Genomic DNA, 20,643 nt, shown 5'->3' with positions numbered 1-20,643 from the left:
TCTAAGTCACTGCTTTTTCATCATATCACAGTGATTTATTTTCCCAAGATCTTTTTAAATTTTTGAAATATAGTTTATATGCAATATTATATTGGTTTTAGATGAGCAATTTAGTGTTCCATGAATTATATATATTACTAAATGCTCACCAGGGTAAGTGTAGTTACCATCTTCTAGTTCAATGTTAATCAGAGTAGAAAAAATTAAGTTCTGTAACTTACATTCAAGGTATCACAGTCTCATACTTTGATGTAGCCTTTCTTTTCCAATTACATACTGATGAGCAGTCATACAAAAGGGAAAAAGTACAGCATTAGAAATGAGCTCAAAAGTAAACATTTCTGTTCATGAGAAATGCAATAGATCTGCAGTGTGGTGAGAGTGGCTGAAGCCAGAGGCTAGCTAGGTGTGCAAGCAGACATTAACAGTGCAATGGACTCAATATTCCTCTGCTTCAGTCGTGGAATCAGGGCCAGCTCAGTGTCTGAAGATGGGATGGCATGTTACTCCTCACTCATGAGAGGAGGTGGGTAATAATGGCCATCAGTTGTTTTCTGGGATGATGACATAGAGCAAGCTTTGGACAAGATGTCTGAATGAGACAGAACTTCCCAGCAAGCAGAGACTGAATTAAACTGCCCATTTGTCATCCTGGAATAGGATCTTTGATTCTCAAGTACATCTGTGGATTCTGGACAATCATTAAGATATTGAACCTCTGGAGGACCATTACACCAGCCACAAACAGAGCACAGGAGAGAGAGCAAGGGATAAAAATAAAAACAAAGAACCTCTTTTTTAAAAAGAGGCTGAAAAATATAGTCTATCTGGAATTGATTTTTGTGTATGGCAGAGGGTTCAAGGGTCACGTTTTTCCTTATGTGTATCCAGTTAATCAAATTACATTTGTTTAAATGGCTTCTCTCTCCCACTGCTCTGCGGTATGATTTTTGTCATAGAAATGTCCAAATTCTGGAACACACAAGTAAATCTAATGTTAATAAAATCAACAATTAGAACACAGATTCATTCCAGATGAGATTATTTTGTAATATAGTCAAATCAAACTCAGAAAAATTTGAAAGATTACTAAGAATGTATAGTTTTGTTTTGCAGATGAACAAATAGGCTGAATAAACAAACAAATGGAAATGAAAACCTCCACGTAATGCTAATTACCTCTGGGGCTGGATGGCTGGAGAGATGGTGGAGGAGAAAAATGAGATTTAGGTAGAGTTTGGGGAAAACTCAATCAAATCAATAATATTTTATTTCTTAAGTGAAATAAATATGGTAGAATGATAAAACTGGTTGGTATGCACACTCATAGGTTCACTATATTATTAGAGAATAATATACTCCTGTGTTTCTCAGGAAAGTTAAAAATTTCACAACAAAAATTATTTCCCTTTTCTTTATATGCTCACTTGATATGAAATATATGAACTCCTTTGATAAATCAAGGATTTCGTATTATGGATATGTATTCGTGGGTGGTAAGAGGAGAGGGAGTGTACGTGTACATGCTTTGATACCCTCTTCATTTAGTTCACCATAGATGCTGATGGCTGAACACTTTCCTACTTAGGTGACTACAATTATAAAATTTAAATGAGGAAGAAACGCTTCATACAGAAACAAAACGTCTTCAGAAAGTTGCCACCCCCTTTTTCCTTCAAAAGCTTTCACAGATCTCCTACATCTGACTCACTGCCCAAATATGTGTTCTTCTGAGTCTTGGAATGGCAATGACTTTGTATTTGACTATCTTTGGGTTTGTGGTGGAATTGCATATAAGCAATTTACATATCCAGCTTTCATGATTGCATCATTTTATAAACTTGGCTACCAATGATCACTATCATAGTCAAATCAGAAGAGTAAATAATTGAAAACTGTTCTGTGAAAAAGTAAACTTGTAATGATTTATACAAGGTAGGAAAAACAATACATCTCTCTGCCCACTCTGTTTTGAAGCCTGTTGCTTTTTCATATTTCACTGACCTTTTGAAGATCCTATTTTGTGAAGTGTTTCTCCAAGACTTTGGCACATTTTAATTTTCTTTTTCTTGTTGATTTGTAGGAGTTGTTCATACATTTTTGATTCAACTCCTTTATTGACTATATATTGGCAAACAATCTTCTCCAACTTGTGATTGGAATTTGCCTTTCACTATCTCACTGGTGACTTTTGATAAAGAGATATGGTTTTTAACTAATATTTTCTTTATGGTTAGTGATTTTTTTGTGCCCTATTTAAGACATTTTACCTATTCTAAGGTCAGGAGTTATTCTTCTATGTTATTTTCTAGAAGCTTTATTGTTTTACCTTCCATATAGTCTACCTGGAGTTGCTTTTTGTGTATGGCATGAAGGGTTCGAGGTTCACTTTTTTCCTTATGTGTATCCAGCTAATCAAGTTACATTTGTTTAAATGGCTATTTGTCATGGTTCCATTCTGTTTCATTGTCCTATTTGTCTATATTTGTGCTACTCTCATATTATCTCTATCACTACAGATTTATAACAGATCTTGATATCTAGTAGTACATCGTGTGCTCGTTTTCATATTTGCTTTGGCTATTCTTGGTGCCTTGTTATTTTCATACAGATTTTATTATTAACCTGTTAATGTCTGTATCTCTCTCTATGTAAGTACATATACATACATATATGTACACACACACACAGACACACACAGACAATGGGAGACAGAGAAAACTGCCTAGAATTTTGCTTGGGGTCACTTTGAATTTGTAGATGGATATAGTAAATGCTGACATGTTAATATCGAGATTTCCAATTCATAATCATAGTATATCTCTTCATTTATTTAGGTCTTTAATTTCATTGATGCTCTTTGGTTTATTATGTGAAAGACTTACATATCTTTTCTCAGATTTATTTTAAGAAATTTTGTTTTCATGCGATGGTCAATGGTATTGTTCACATTTGCATTTTTAATTGTTTGGTCTTGACAGAAATATAACTGTCGGTATAATGGTCTACTTTCTAATAACTTTCCACAAGTCTCATTAATTTTAATAGTTTTTCTGCATATTTGTGTTGATTTTATTATGTACACAATCATGTAATCTGAGACTAGCTTCAGTTTTACTTCTTTTTTTAAAAAATCCTTATGCCTTTTGTTTCTTTTTCTTAACTTATTGCTATGTATCTCCAGTCTTGCATAGAAGGGGTGATAAAAAGTATTTTTTTCTTATTCAGTTTATCAGAGGAAAAGAATTCAAATTCATCATTAAGTAACAGTATTATTATTATTATTATTATTATATTACTGGTATTATTTTATTACTGTTTGTTTTATAGAAACTCTATGAGATTAACAGAGTTCCTTTCTATTCCTGATGTTCAGTATTTTATCAAATGTTTTTCTTAATCTATTAAGATGACCACATTATTTTCCATGATTCTGTTAATGGGGTGAATTATGATTGATATTTCAAATGTCAAACCATCCTTGTGATCTTGGAATAAACACTACTTGGTTAATATATTGTGATTTTTAAATATAGCTGAATTCAATTTATATTTTGCTGAGGATATTTTAATAGCCTTTATTTTTAGAGCAGTTTAAGGTCACAGCCCAAATCAGTTGAAAGTACAGTATTTTCACATAACCTCTGGCCCCGCACATGCACAGCCTCCCCCACTACCAATATTGAGCACCAGAGTGGTACCTTTGTGCTATAGACTGAATGTTTGTTTACCCCCAAAGTTTCTATGTTGAAATCCTACCCCCCAATGTGATGGTATTTGGAGGTAAGGCATTTGGCGGGGGTGTGTGTGGTATGTGTGTGTATATGTGTGCGTGTGTTAGATCATGAGGGTGGGGCATTCCTGAATGGGATTAGTTCCCTTATAAAAGAGACTTCTAAGAGCTTCCTTGCCCCTTCTACCATCTAAGGACACAGTGAGAAGATTGCCCTTTGTGAACCAGAAAGTGGGCACTCAGCAGACACCAAATATGCTGGCACATAGATCTTGAACTTCCCAGCCTCTAGAACTGTGAGAAATAAATGTCCATTGTTTATAAGCCACCCAGTCTATGATATTCTAAGAGTCCACATGGATGAAAACATTTTGTTACAGTCAACAAACCTACATTGATGCATCCTTATCATCGTACAGTTTACCTTGGGGCTCACTCTAGGTTTGGTATATTCAGTGGGTTTTAGCAAGTGTGTAAAGACATGTATTCATTATATCATCATAGTTTTATTGTCCTAAAATCCTCAGTGGTACACCCAACAATCACTCCATCACCCCTGAAACCGAGGATTTTTTAAATCTACATTCATGATCAAGGTTGGCCTCTAATTTTCTTTTCTTGTAGTATCATAGGTTTTGGTTTCAAGGTTATTCTGGCTTCATAAAATGAGTTTAGAAGTATTCTTTTTTCCACCCTCTTATCTGGAAGAGTTTGTGTAAGATTGATATTATTTCAGTAATTTCTTTGAAGTATTTACAAGTGAAGCTATCTGGAGTTTATATTATAGGAAGGTTTTTATGGATTCAATTTCATTTGATTCAAACTACTTCTTAAATTTGTGGCTCGGTGACCTTCATTAGTTTTAGAAACTTTTATACATTATCCCTTCGAATACTGTTTCTATCTTACTCTCCCTTCTTAGGTATTGACACATTGATGACACATATATTAGGACTTTTGGCCATGTTACTTTTATCTTATATCCTCTATTTTATGTTTTTTTCTCCTGTATTCTTTCCCGTTGCAGTTTGCTTTCTTCTTAACCATATTTGGGTTTCTAGTATTTTGTTCAGTTGTACTTAACCTTTTGCAGGTTTTAAGTTTAATTTTTTCTTGTCTTTTATAGTTCAAAGATCTTCATTTGATTTTTTATTATAATTTCTAGTGCTCTGCTAATAATGCATGTATATTTCATGAACATATTCTTCAAAGTTATTTTGAAGTCTGTGTCTGATAACAAGAATACCTGACTTTCTCTGTGATTTTTTTTCTAGTGTCCTTTTTTTTCTTAGCATGTTGGTCATATGGCCTTGTATCTCAGTATACCATTGCGTGTGAAAAATTATATAGCTACATTGAGAGTGACTGTTGTTTCAGCCTCACAGAGTAACTCTTATTTTGGCAGGCAGTTAGCATAAGGGGAGATCATTTTGATCCAGTTAGTGTAATGAGCTGATTTGAAACTAGACTTCAGTATTTGAGAAGGCTGGTTTCTTCCCAGTTTATCTCTATTGTAAGGATGTGCATCTTCAGGTGTCCTAACTGAAAGCCTAGGTATTTTACAATACTCTTTTTCTACTGTGGGTCTTGAACTCCAATTTTCCTTTTCCAAGAAATTGTGATGGCAAGAATTACTGTTCGTTTTCTGAGCCTCAGACACAGAGTTTTTGTTCAGTTTCTCGGCTTTTCAACAACCGTTTGCCTTGGCAAATATCCCAAAAGGGGAAAAGCTGCACGCTGGTGTCAGACTTAATTTGCTGCATGTTTTCTTTTGGGTCTCAATGCCTCCAGCACTCATTGTCCTCTTAGTTCTCTGATGCCTTCAAGACATGTTTCATTTTTAAATTTTGTAAAATGTAAAACCTTTTCTGGTTGTACTTGACAGAGAAATTGACTAATACGGTTAATTTTCTGATGATAGCAACACAGGGAAAGACGAAATATTAGGTGGTCATTAAGAAGGTGACAAATGCATGTGCAATACTAACACTAGTATCTTTATATTTTAAAAGTGAATTCTAGTGGGGAGCAAGCAGAAGAAAACAGAATGAAGGAAAGGTGGTAACAGGGACTTTGATGACAAAATATAATGATGTTCTGTGAACTAGAAGTTGATGAGGCAGCACTTAAATAGTCTATTTTTATTTAACTTCTGTTGGCACAAGTGAAGAGTAATTTTCACTTGTTTGGTAGTTTATGGACCTTGAAAGAAATGTTCATTTTAGTTTTCTGCCTCTATTTTATTACCTAGAAATTCTTCAAAACAATTTAGCTTTTTATCCATTTCTATGCAGCATCCCCTTTTTTTGGAATAAAATTAATGTGACAACATTACCATTTTTCAGTTTCCCTTTGGCTTAATTTTTTGCTTCATTTGAGTCCTGAATTATGGTCTATTTTATGTAGAAATGTGGAAAGTTGTATAGGTCTTGAACCCATTAATTCCCTTCCACATATACTGTCTCTTTTCTATTCTAGTTATTGTAAAGAATGATTTTGTTTATGTTTTTAACAATATGCATGTGGAAGTAGATTCATCTTTACCTGTGTTGCTATCATCAGAAAATTAACTATATTAGTCTATAGTAATTAGTCCATAATAATCTAGGGCAACACTACTCATTAAAAAGGAGTTCTGCTATATGGCAGGTACTAACCACATGTGGCTACTGAACTCTTGACAAGGGGTTGGTTAATACTACAAAGACATTGATATTTTAATTTTTTCAATTTTAACTAAAAATTTAATTAGTTGCATGTGGCTAGTATCTGCCACACTCTATAGTGCAAATATAGGACATGTATAACTAGGTAATCTAGAGAGTCCAAATTACTGTATGAAAACAATTTTTATTTTTATAAAATGTATTTTTAAGCAAAAATAGACTTTAAATTTTGTAATTTTGTAATATGGAATGTTTATCCACTTGTATTATTAATAAAATAATAGCAAGGTTATTAATGAGAAATTTAACTTTTGAACAATGTTACTGTTCCTTTTTTGCAAGCCACTAAGTGTCCTTTAAAAAATAAAAAGACAACTTAGTCCCTTAGGCATGCATTTATCTTTAAATTATCTTATTATTTATCTTTAAATGATCTTATTATTTATCTTTAAATGATAGATTTATACTAAGATATTTTTTCTTTTACTAATCATCCTGGTTACAAAAATATCACTCCACATAGAATGATCTTATTCACTCTGAAGAATTTCGATTAAGTAATTTTTGGTTAAATATGAAAAGATTTTAAATGTTTTTAGTAGTCATGTCTTATTTCTAAATCTATTTTTTATAATATATTTATGTTTGTAACATTATACAATAAGGAGCCTATAATTGATACAAATAATACCTTTGGGGCAGTTCCAGGAATTTTAATAAAAAATAGGTTGATAGTATCTAGTGAATTTAAGGAAAAGAATCATCTGTCATACTTTGACATTTTTCTAATCACCTGTGATTTCACAATTTCCCTTCTACTTTAGTAAATAGTAAGTGATTTTAATGGAAATGGAAGGGAGTTTCTGCCATGCAGAGACGTCACTTTTACCACCCACTACAGACACCCTTTTCTAGTTTGCTTATTTCTGCCAGCATGAAAATTGCTACCATGATACTAAAATTGAAGGAAATAAACAATAGACTTGTACTGCAAAACCATAACATGACTACTAAATTTTAAAATATATAATGCTGCAATTTGCAATCAGATGAGAACTCAGTGCTAATTCATGGTTTATTATTATAATCAGTTAAGTTAATTATAGTTTACTTGGCTATGAAAAAATGCCAGTAATATCAAGATATTGGTTATACTTTGATTAGCCAAAAATTATTTGGTACTGTGTGCTAACATTTTTAACTGACAATATTTTACATCATATTTTCAATAGTATATATTTAAAAAATTCTAGATCTTCAGTTTCATATGTAAACAAAACACAGCTGTTTGATGTAATTTGTGGCTTAATAGATGATGGAAATGACTTCTGATATTGATAAAACTCATTTGTTTGGCTGTTCTTTGCCTGTACTGTTACAATCAGCCAAAGCTATCATTTTATAAATTTTAATACAAATTACAAAAGTGTGTAATGTTCTTAAATCACTGGTGTTTTAAAAAATAACAGGACCTGATATTGTCTGGGTATCTTTTTATTAGCAGATAGTAATTATTTTTTAATTGAACAGAAAATGTTGAGCAATATTACATTGAGTGTTTTACACGAATTTACTACAACTTCTTTTGTGACGCCCTAGGTGTAGATAGCCTCATCCATGGTAGTACTTCAAGGGTATACATCACTTAGCAGTGATTCATTCATACTTAACCATTAACTAACATGTTTCAACAGCTTGTTTGTAACCAGGATTTTCCATAGAATAACTAAACTCTCACTTTTTCCCCACTATTGAGGCCAAACTGTGCCTTTGCGGTCATGATTATCTATAAATTTAGGGAGGATGTTAAAGTAAAGTTGATTACATGAGAACTGGGTCATTCTGCACATTTAATAGCCCATCTTCTATTGAAGTTCATACCATCTAATTGTAACACCTTCTCTTTCTCTTCAACAACTTGAATAAGGTCACAGACTTCCTCACTAGTCTCGACTGCTACCATTCTTGAGTGATTTTTAATATCTTGATAATAATCCTTCTGTCAACAGAGTCTCACTTTCCCCAGTGTTTTTTAATATTAGGTTTTCTCTTCTACTGTAAACACTGTCATCCCTCAGAACAGGCACATTTTCAAGACCTCAAAATTTGAAATTGCTCTCTCCTAACTATCTCTCTTTCTTCTAATTGCATAGTGCCTTTTTTTCACTGAATTTTTTTACATCTTCTGTGACTTCTAGTCCCATACTCCACTATTTTTGCATATTTCTCTCCACTACGGCTATCCCTACCTCACTCCGTTTATCTTGCCTAATCTGGACTCCCTAGACAGCCCTTTTAGCATGATTTGCCCTCCTTTCCTTTCTGTATGACATCTGATCTGTGTTGTCTCTACTTAGTCTCCCCGACTCATTGAGTTGATGAAAGCTAAGTGGCCACTCTTTAATTCTTTCATTTTTATGTTAAACATTTAAAATTTCCCAAAATTGTCACAGCTTTTCAGTCTTCAAGTGTTCCTTTGTCAATTTCACTCTTCCAAACCACATGCCTCCTCTTTTACTTAGAAAAAAATGAGTCTAGCTGACGTAAGTTTTGCCAACTCACCACCTCTGTATTGCATCTTTCTAAGCTTCTGGAAATGTTTAAGTACCTAAAAAACCCAGATATTCTGATTAATATTTAGGTCATAAGGATGAATGTTGCTAAGTTGTTCACAGTCCACTGTGGAAAATAGACAAGAAAGAGAATTAAAAATAAGGGACATGTCCATAGCAGACACAGGAACACAGGGATGGGAATGTTTGAATCTCCGTGGTTCTTCATGAAATCATATGAGAAGTTCAGCGTATAGCAAGAAATCTTCTGTAGCTGTGTTACATTGTTCAGGATGAGTGGACAGGTTTTTACATGTTTGACTACTTTTTACTTTGATGATAATGAATTAACTCTTCATATACACATTTTTTTTTGACAGAGAGGTCACAGGAGCATTGAGAATGGAAGAAAAATAGTCATGCTCCCAGGGAGCCACCAGTAGTGTCAACCCAATTCTAATTTTCTATATCACCCTTTTAATTCTGTGGCACAGTGCTCCCTGCCAAAGATTCTTCAGCTCTTAGTCCTTCTGATAAGAGCCTTTTTAATCTGAAAAGCTACAGTGGTACATGCTCTCTAATGACCTATTTTTCCTATATATAGGAAATAGGGGAAATATATGCTTGAAATCAGAGTAGTCTGTGCCAAAGGAACTGTCCAGAAGGAACAAGTACATCATATTTATGACATTATTGGTTGCCTTAACTGCTACTTGAGAGTGTGTGTTTATTTTGTATGGACTCAAGTAGAGAACAGCAATCAACTTGGAGCTAAAATTAGCGGAGATAATGTTAAGGAGGTTTTTCATCTTTGATTAGTAGATGAATATGACACATATACAGTTGCTCTTATCAGAACTTATAACCTATAGCTGTGAATCCTACTTTTGAAGTACGTCTCTCAAGTGCTATGATGTACATTTTGTTATGTTTGGGTTAAAACCAGTAAAGCCTCTCAGCATTCTACAGTATGGCATACTGGCAATATGGCTGTTTTTCTCTGACAATGTGGGTAGATTCTACAATGTCTAAAAGAATGTTGGTGAAACTATTTAGATTTATTTTCTATGAATAATTTCAATGTACTGTCTCTCTTATATTCAGGTTCAAAACATTATTTGTGGCTGGAGAGCGATGTGATGTGGAGACCCTGGAATGGTCCAAAAAGGTCTTCAGAGTACCTGTCCTAGACCATTGGTGGCAGACTGGTGAGCATATTCCATGCACATTTATAAACATTGCAGAAATGCTAAAAAAAAAGCTCTACAAGGATTGGAGGAAAAATCAGCCACAAACTCGGGATTCAGGTGGTTCTGGTTTCAATAGAAATAAGCAGTTCTTTGATTATCCTGTTATTAAAAACATCGCCATAAATGACACCAATACCGCCATTCTCTTGGTCCCTGGCTATGAAGCACTGAGCACCTTCTGTTTCTCCTCTTTGTTCCCTATATCCCGGAAGTCGCTAATGTCAGCTTTTCCTTTGAAGTGTCTGCTGGATTCACCCCGCTGTCAGCACTCCCACTGCCTTTGAGCTGTGGCAGCTGCACCGCAATCTGCCCTGATTTAAATGACCCTCATCACTCATCTCTTTTCTTCTGCTTTTCTGTACACCTTGCTCACTGCTCCCCGAGCTCACTTTCTGAAGCCCTGTGTCTCTCGGCTTTCCTGAGGTCCTCCACTCCGTTTGTGTGCTCTGTACAATCAAAGCTCTTCCCCCTAACATGCAAGGCAGAGAAATGTATTTTTCTCTAAAACACTCACCGTTATGTTTGTGATTTATTTATTTACTTGTTTTATTTTCTGTTTTCCTCCCACGAGTTGATTGTTGGGAAACAAATTGTCATATTAAGTGGATATAAAATTTGGTACAAACAAAAAAACCCTCTCTGCTGCTTCTTTTGAGGGAAAATTATGTACCTATGTGCAAGTAAGCAGGTTATTTGGAATCTGCCACCCTCCTCCTTGAGTGTAGGGCTTTTGTTGGGCTCTCCATCTCACCCACTGGAAGTAGTTGGGAGAGCCTTATAGCCTTCATACGTATGTGCATATTCCAGTTCAGTGTTACTTAGTTCAACAAATTAGATCAAGACCTTTTATATTACTGTTTTCAGAATTCCCATCTTGTGAGCAACCGGGGCAGTGGTAGCAAGTTTGGATGAAAAAAATAGTAAAGTTTTTGCAAAAAGTTGGTCAGATTTTAAAAATGATGAGAGTCTAGAAGAAGTGATTGACTGAAACTGAAGTTCAGTGTTTACTATTTTAGGACTCTTCAATTCTGATAAATTATACTTCTTATATTATCTTCTTGGATATTGCTTTTCGGAAAGATGTGTTGTCTATATCCTTTGTAATATGAAATATAAAATGAATGACTAGAGCAGAATACACATTCCTTAAATAATATGAAAATCTGAAAACGTTTCTATTCTGTCTAGTCTGATTTACTAAGGGAGTCATTTCTTATCTATTTTCAAATTTGTAACTACTTAGAAAATAAAATAAGACTGAATTTGGAGAAAGAGCAATGCTCTGTGTAGAAATACATAACAACAAATGAATTACTGCCCCTACAAGGAAGAGTAGAGAATTGATGCATCCCCTATTTGCTGGGAAAGTTCTAACGGTTATTTTCCTGGGCAGGACGAGAAAAATGTCACCTTGCAGATGGTTTTCCTTTCCTCGTCAAAGTGGAGGGATTCTTTCCAACAGCGATCTTACACAAATGTTTGGAGAAGGTTTTGTTTTCCCCCACTAAAGGTGACTCTGTCAAAGCTGGTTGAAGGGAAACTAACACATGAATAAATAAAATTAATGATTCTTTTAGTTTTTCTTATTGATATCTTTGCACATAATAGCCTGTGTACATGTATGTAGTTAGTGCATCCGGGCTTACAGAAAAGCTCACTGAAGCCTGACAAACAAGTTCTTGAGGTCCCTGGTGAGTGCAGAGTTTCATGTGAATTTGCAATTTTTCTTTAACACATTGTTCAGAGGGAATTAATGATGACGTTATGTCAGTGTGCTGTCACTTTAATCAGGTTTGAATGGTCACTCATTACTATGGAAAACAGTGGATTTCTTTTAATAAAGACTGATTCTTGCAACCCCCCCCCCCACAATTCAAGTTTACAGAATTTGATATTGTGTCTAATTAAAGTATACAACTACATGCATATGTATAGGTAGGTAGGTAGGTATCTAGGGGCTAGCTAATTTTGTACTTTGTAAAACATAATTTATTCTAGCTGATGCAGATGTCACTTACTAACAAAATCTGATCAGAATCTTTATTCATTAACAGAAGAAATCAATTCATGATTTTCAATGTTATATGTTACAGTAAGGAACTGCAAAGTGATAATTGAAGTTGAAAGTTTGCATCTGTACAGGTTTCTTATGGTAATATCAGATTCATCTTAAGGTGATAGCAAATTAATGCTCAATCACTGGGGAAAAGGGCAAGTACTTTGTAGGTTATTGTTAACTCCTAGGAAAAAAAAATGAAAAATTCGATATTTCTAGTACATTCATAAACTACCTAATGTTTTATTATATATCATATAGATCATGGTGCACTTCTCCACGGAGTATGCCAGTAAAAACTTGGTAACATTTGAGGGAATGTTAAGCTTTGGCCGAAGGAATATTTTTATTTATTTCAAATTTAAAGTTTTCTACAAGGTCTCTCTAGTTATTGACTTAGAAATTGATTTTTTTATACAATCGCACACTTTTATGAGCCTTCCATATAATGTATAATTTATGAATTTGCTCTCTGATTACATTAATATATGTGTGCAAATGAACTGCTTTAGGAACTGTGATGTGTGATTTGGAATTACTAAGGAATATGTTAAGTAACTGAAATATATGAATACAAATTGATTAGTTCCTGTGACGTGGGCTATAAGAAGGCACTCTGCAGTCAGTCCAGTTTATTACCATGTTGTTTTTGTTATGCAAGTGAAATTTGTGTTAGCAAAAACAGATTTCTGGTGACTAACATCCTCTTTTGACTCATTAATATCAACACACTTGAAGTGTGATTTAAATACCTAAGATTCTAAGTCAAGAACTAATCTGGAAAATTTGAGAACAGATCAACTCCTTGTAGGTGCACTTTATTTATTTATTTTTTTAGTGATCTAAATTAATAACTAAGATCATATTTTGAAAACTATGACAAAAGCAGATTAAAATGAAATATTTGATTTTCACAAATAAACACTGCACATGATGATAGACACTCTCAGGACTGGTTTGTTTACAGCCATATCTGTGATGTTGCTATGAAAATCAGCGAGACTTACAGGGGAAAAGTGCACATTTGCTGTGTCTGACTCAACATACTGCTATGCTCTGCCCCTTAATCAGATGCCTATCTCCATTTATTTATTTATTTATTATTTATTTATTTTGGTATCATTAATATACAACTACATGAGAAACATTGTGGCTACTAGATTCCTCCCATTATCAAGTCCCCACCACATACCCCATTACAGTCACTGTCCATCAGCGTAGTAAGATGCTATAGAGTCACTACTTGTCTTTTCTGTTCTATACTGCCTTCCCTGTGCCCCTCTCCCTACATTATGTGTACTAATCGTAATGGCCCTTACTCCCCTTTTCCCTTCCTTCCCATCCCCATTCCCCAGTCCCTTTCCCTTTGGTAACTGTTAGTCCATTCGTGGGTTCTATGAGTCTGCTGCTGTTTTGTTCCTTCAAATTTTGCTTTGTTCTTATGCTCCACAGATGAGTGAAATCGTTTGGTTCTTGTCTTTCTCTGCCTGACTTATTTCACTGAGCATAATACCCTCTAGCTCCATCCATGTTGTTGCAAATGATAGGATTTGTTTTCTTCTTATGGCTGAATAATACTCCATTGTGAATATGTACCACATCTTCTTTATCCATTCATCTACTGATGGATGCTTAGATTGCTTCCATTTCTTGGCTATTGTAAATAGTGCTGTGGTAAACATAGGGGTGCCTATGTGTTTTTGAATCTGAGAAGTTGTATTTTTTGGGTAAATTCCTAGGAGTGGAATTTCTGGGTCAAATGGTATTTCTATTTTTAGTTTTTTGAGGAACCTCCATACTACTTTCCACAATGGTTGAACTAGCTTACATTCCCACCAGTAGTGTGGAGGGTTCCCCTTTCTCCACATCCTCACCAGCATTTGTTGTTCTTATTCTTTTCTATGTTGGCCATCCAAACTGGCATGAGGTGATACCTCATTGTGGTTTTAATTCGCATTTTCTTGATAATTAGTGATGTGGAGCATCTTTTGATGTGCCTGTTGGTCATCTGAATTTCTTCTTTGGAGAATTGTCTGTTCATATCCTCCACCCATTTTTTAATAGGGTTATTTGCTTTTTGTGTGTTGAGGCATGTGAGTCCTTTATATATTTTGGATGTTAATCCCTTGTCATATATGTCATTTACAAATCTTTTCTCCCATACAGTAGGATGCCTTTTTGTTGTGCTGATAGTGTCCTTTGCTGTACAGAAGCTTTTTAGCATGATGTAGTCTCATTTGTTCATTTGATTTTGTGTAGGTGAACTTTAATAAAGACTTGTCACTGTTCAGTATGCAGAAGCATTGAGCCCCTGTTTTGGATTATAATAATGTAAACATTTAATGCTCTCATGAAGGGAATTGGTCTTGCTAAGTTTATGTAGGAGAGTTCTATTTGATTCATAAATCTATATAAAAAATGAGTTATCAGTCACCCAGATGTTTTCTCTTCACAGTAACTTACCCAGAAGGTGATTGGAAATACCGGGTTCATTAACTGAGTTTTTCATTTTTTTTTTTACATTGAGATTGAGAAACAGAAGTACTACAATGATAATCTAAAAAGAGAAATTTCAGAGAATAGATAATTTTTCCATTAATGTATCGTAATTCATATGCAAAAAAATAAACAGAACTTCATTATCCTCAGGCGTACAATCACCAGATAAAACATTGTACTATTATGAATCATTTTTAGTTCTATGTTCAGCTTTTCCAGAAATCAGACTGGGAGCACGATTTTAGAAAGAAAAAGCTCTGAGTGATGTGCATGGTGTCCTTTCAGAGGCTAACTACCAAATAGATTTTCAGAGATTAACTATCAAAACCCAAAACATAGTAACTACCAAAACCTTATTTCTTTGGGAGGTTTCCTTCTCTTCATCCTCCAACCCACCACATGTCTGTCTCCTTCTTTTTCTTTCTGCCTATTTACTGTAAGATGTGGTACTGGTTTAGAAATGGTTGTAACAAACAGCTTGGCATCTTGCTTTGTAATGTTACTTAAAAAGACAGAAACACTCTATTCTTTGACTTGCTATCAGTCAGACAAAGAAAATGACTGCAAAGTTAGAAAACGAGCTCCACAGAGGCTTTTATAAAGGATAACTTAGTAAAGTGTTTCTCAAAAGAATCCATGATTCTTTCCACCTGCGGGCAGAACATACCCATGTGGTTCCCATCAGAAGATACAGAGCTTACACTGGAAGTGCTGCCCATGTCCTTATGCCCAGGTGCTGATGAAGACATTGCACTAACTTAATGACCACCAGTTCAAGCAGCACGGGGCGATTTTGTTGTTTGTTTATTTGCTCATTTTGTTTCCATTACTTTAATGGAGAAGTAAAATTCTTCATAGAATTTTAAAAACCCTAAGGAAGGCTTTCAGTGAGAACACAGTAGTCACTCAATGGATTGAGACTTGGGTGATGATCAAAGTTATTGATCTTAATTTATGTGCCTTGAGCTCAACTTTGCCTGAGTTTTTATATCTTAGAGCAAGCACAGTACTTCTTACCCTGCTTATTGAAGTGCTTTAGTTTTATTTGCAGTTGCCAGTTCTGAAGTAACTATATTCTATATATAGCCCATATTCTCTTCATTTGAGGAGGAATCTGATAATTCTGGATTTTATTAAAGTGGACCCAAAAATTCCAGCAAACTTCAATCATGCCAAGATCATTGATTGTGAAAGCACACACACCCTAATACCATATTATTAAAATGTATCAAGGCTATTTGACACCATAATCCTTACTTTTGCAGTTTGGTAGAATATACTTCCTGAGAACGGACAACTGGGGAAACGGTTTTAACCACAAAAACTGTCTAGGCTGACACAATTCAGCCATCACCTTTAGGCTTAATGGGAAAAGATCTATTTTTAAAATGGATTATTAAAAGATAGCAATAATTTTATTTACAAGAATCAAAACCCCAAATGGAATAACCAATCGCAATTTAATAACAATTATCCTACGCCAAGCTCTCTAGGGGAAATGATACAGGCTCAGATAGAGTAGTCCCATGCCACCGAAGCAGACTGACTGTGAAACGCTTAGCCAGGAGTGAAGTTTAAGTCACTGTCTTTTTCCTGGATCATCTTCTTCCTTGTTCACCTTGCATTCCACGTTCATCTATCTGATTTGCAACATAATTGCAGAGAGATTTCAACGAGTCCATCTGCAGTTCAAAGTTCAGTCTATGTTAGGGGATTTTCATCATCCCCTTAATTCAGCATCGGAAGCTTTATGACACTTGTTATTTCTGCCTTTTTTTTTTTAACATTTTACACCTGCATGCTAGATGTGTGACTTCCTTCTAACTTAAACATATGTAGCTTGTGCCCCATGTAGAATCTTGTCTATTTTACTGCAAAATGCCCCCCTAAGGCACGAGAGGCTCTATGTGGCCAGCATGGCAGTCAGGGAAGCATCTTCTTGGTGACTTCACCTTGAAGACTCTGTCTTATTATCATTGAAAACCTATGCTCTATGGCTTGAGTGCCTCTGGCTGCAGACCTTAGAGTAAAATATTTGTACATGCAACCAAATACTGCCTTCCTAAGGTTTTACTTTTCAACGTTTTGTCATTTCCTTCTTAATTTCTGAGTCCATCAGATGTGGGCTTTGGTGGTAGGGCTGCATAAAGTGCAGGCCTGTATTTTCACAGACAATAGATTTCACTGGCGCCTTGATATGCACACTGTGGAATTCAAAGTGCTGCATTGGGGCTGGACTGGCAATGCCACTGTCCCATGAACTGCGCTCTCCGGGATATGCCCTGTGCTGCTTTCAAATAGTGGATTGCAGTCTTTTGTCATGTCAATGAATCACCGCTGTCTGCTGCAGTTTTTGTTTTTTCTCAGAGTGTAATGGTTGAAAAGGAATTCACCTCTTTTTTTTTTCATTCATGGAAAAGAAAATTTCTGTAGTTTAGCTGGAGAAGTTGTGATTGGGGGAGAAAACAGTTTTTTATGCACAGTGTCATCTCAGCAATGTTAAGCTAGTGATGCTGACAGCATCCATCTGGTAGAGAGAGGAAAAAAAGTCCTGATGTCTGACTTTGTTGCCTGGCAATGACATTTTTTTCTCATTTAGAGCAGTCTTGGTTAGTTTGAAGTAGGCAATTTTTACTGATAATTTAAGAAGCAGGAGCTTAGAGGTACGGTCTGTGAATTTGGTGTGTGGAAGGAATAATCTTTTGTCAAATGCAAGGCAGGCTTGCAGAGGCTTTTTCTTTTTCAAAATGCATAAGTGTTTACAAACTGTTAACCCGTCCAAAATGAAATCCCTAATCAAATAACAGTCACTGAATCAGACATTTTCATCTTTATACCATTATAATGTAGAATCAAGTTGGGCTTTTTACCCAAATATGACTATTATACATGAACTAGTTTGGATACATATAATTGCTTTTCTATTTGTGCCTATTATTATATTAGTGATCATGTTTTGACGAGAGACTAAACACCGAGAAACCAACTAATCCTACGAAGTCAGTTTGGTCTTTGAAATATCATCTAGTCTAATTCCCCTGCCCTTGGCAAGAATCACATATAATTCATTTTAGAAAGGTGAAAATTCATCATGTTTTTGTAGATCTTCACAAGAGAAAGAGTTTCTAAGTCCTCCCTTGACAAGCCTTACTGTCTGGAAATTTGGTTTTCCCGCTGCTGCATGTAAACCCCGCTCTGAGGCCCGTTGGGTTCACAACGTCCTTCCTGTTTCCTCTTGGGCTGTAAGTTCTCATTTGGAAAACAACAGGTGACCCTTCTTCTTGGACATCCAGTGTGGGTAGTGGAAAGTGAAGTTGAACCCTAATGGAACTGCGCTTAAGCCCCGGCTCAGCCGCTCACTTTATAGGCCCTGCAAGACCTGATCCTCTGCTCATCCTCCTCGGGGGCTTGTAGAAAGCTTGAAATGAAGTGAGATATGTACAAACAATGCACTGGAGTGCCTGGTCTATAGTAACACTCAATCAATATTTTTCTTTTCCTTTCTTTTCTATAAATAACGGTTTATGAAATTAAGGGCCACCTTTAGCATCCTGGCCTGTAGATAACCCAGACTCAAGAAAACTTGCAACCTAAGAACTCAATTTATACTTGAGAAAAGGTAATAGGGATAGTTTAATTTCCCAGAGCCAACTAGCTAGCTATGATCAGAACCAGAAGTCTTACTGTTCAGTGTTGTCCAGAATCCTCTTTTCACACGTCCTATCTTATGCCTTCATTAATTCAGTATTTCTTATTTAATTCAACTGCAGGTTGTTTGTGAGTTTCTCCACAGTTCGAGGCAGTGTGCTGGTAAGGCAGTAGGATAAGGCTAGTGTCTCACGGCTCGAATTAATTGTCTGCTTCCAGTACAAAAAGTTAACGCTGCTTTAAATGAAATATTTTAAACTGTAATCATACCGTCTTGTGAACACAAAGATTAAATTGATTTTTCTTTCACTGTTGTACATCTCACTGTTTCTGCTTTCTTTCTGCTACCAACATTCAAGTTATTTATAGCTCGCTGTAAAGATTCAGTGGTGGAAAGAATGGTTTCTTTACAAATTGCTTTTATGCCCATCATGATGCTGTGATTAATATGACTCAGCGGTACCGGGCTGCTGGATTGATTTATTTCCAGGACTTGAGCTCTCTGCATGGGCCACCAACTTCTAAATCCATACTGCTTAAAGGTGATCTTTCTAGGACCACAGTGGAGGCCAAATGGCAGATTTTCAGAGGCCGCAGGAGCTCCTGTTTGCAGATCTGGGCTAGGGAACCTCATTATGTTGTTCTTCTTCAGCACAGTGACATCTACTCTTCTTTCCGTGGTGCCTTCCGTTTGTGAGCCCAAACCCTGGGGGTCATCCTGGACTTCTCCCTCTTGCTCTTTCCCCATATCTAAACAATCACCAGGACCTTTGCTTCTGAGTATAACTCAGATTTGGTCTCACCTTCCACTACTGCTCAGACCACCACCATCCAGCTAATTTCTTGCTCTGGGTTGGGATCCTCAGTTTAATGTGCCAGTTTGCGACTGAAGAGCTTTTTCTAAAACGCAATTCAGAGCAAAGTGCCTTTGTGTCTCCCATCATTCCCACAATAATTTCCAAATTCCTTAATGTGGCCATCTTCTGCCTCTTCTTCGCCTCTCTCACTCTGTCTCTTGTTACCTCTCTTGGTTCACCCAACACCCCCAAGCTTTGCTCTGCTGAATAATTTGCAGTCAGTCCCTTGATGGTCTAACTTTTCAACCTTTGAATATGCTGCTATTTCTGTTCGGCACATCTTTCCACCCTCACCACTTCTCTCCCCCTAAAAGAAATGCCTTTCAGTGAATAGAATATACTCAATAAATATTTATTGAAGGACTGACCTTTGAATATCATTCTTGGGATAAGAAAAAGGTTGAAACAGAATTATAACAGTGACTTACAGTGTTTTTCTCATCCCTGAGTCCTCTCTTTCTCCTGTTCTCTGGTTCATTTTGGGATTGCATTGCATTCTGTGATTTGCTAGTTATTTTTAAAGAACTCTGATCTTATTAATGGGAAGTAGAGCCTGAAATCATGTAAGAAGTATGTGTTGACTAATCAGCAAGCATTTCCTGAGCATAAAATGTCAGGAACTGGACTGTGTTTGGTCCTGCTGATTCAGATGACTCTCAAGCACACAGGAAGAACCTGATTTTAACTGCAGGCTAGGAGAGTGTTTTCATATAAGTGTATGCACAGTTCTTTTTGTGATTTTTTTTTAATGGAAAATGTTCAAGTATCTGTCCTTGTGTAAAAAAAAAATACTCCCAAACCTAGAGGCTTAAAACAGCCACCATATCTCACGCTTTTGTGGGTGAGGAATATGGGCAGAGATCAGCCAGGATTTGTGCTCTTCGTACTGCTGATCAAGACAGCTCAGAGAGTATTTAGTGGTGAAATGGGCTGGTCTGGTGGGTCCAAGATGACTTCACTCCCACATCTGGGAATGGCCGGGAGACTGGATTCAGCCAGGACCATTGACTGGAATGGCTGCAAGAGGCATTTTTATCTTGGAGGATTCAGAGTAGACGGCCACCTTACATGGCAGCGCAGAGGTTCTAGAGCCAGTGGATTAAAATTCTTAAGGCCCGTGCCTGGAAACAGAGCATCATTTCCACTCTTTTCTATTAGCCAAAGCCATTAAAAAGTGTCCTAAATTCAAACAGAAGTTGGGTCCCACCTGTTAGTAGGAGGAATATCAAACGGCAGCCACCTTTAATCCCCACCATGGGCAAATTTCAAAGTTGTGGATGTAGCCTTTGGACTATTTAACATAATTTCCCCTCTGCTCATGGTGCAGAAATAGCTTCTGTTAATATTTTACTACATATTTTGTTCAATGTGAATTATTTACC

General features: G+C 36.0%; 1 protein-coding gene across 7 annotated transcripts in view; it reads left to right on the top strand.

Annotated features, from left to right (window-relative positions):
• ACSS3 (acyl-CoA synthetase short chain family member 3) overlaps positions 1-20,643 on the top strand; it is a 159,191-nt gene that overhangs the window by 86,096 nt on the left and 52,452 nt on the right. For all 7 annotated transcript variants that reach the window (XR_012121986.1, XM_073214804.1, XM_073214802.1 and 4 more), the window contains one exon: positions 10,056-10,159. Coding sequence is in view for 6 of the 7 variants with exons in the window: in XM_073214804.1 (XP_073070905.1) it covers positions 10,056-10,159 (104 nt within the window). In the remaining variant the exon portion in view is untranslated. The remainder of the gene's footprint in view (positions 1-10,055; positions 10,160-20,643) is intronic.

The sequence above is a fragment of the Manis javanica genome, chromosome 10 (assembly GCF_040802235.1).
Source record: "Manis javanica isolate MJ-LG chromosome 10, MJ_LKY, whole genome shotgun sequence".
Classification (NCBI taxonomy): domain Eukaryota; kingdom Metazoa; phylum Chordata; class Mammalia; order Pholidota; family Manidae; genus Manis; species Manis javanica.
The sequence above is the reverse complement of the archived record's forward strand: the minus strand, read 5'-3'. Positions and strand labels throughout refer to the sequence as shown.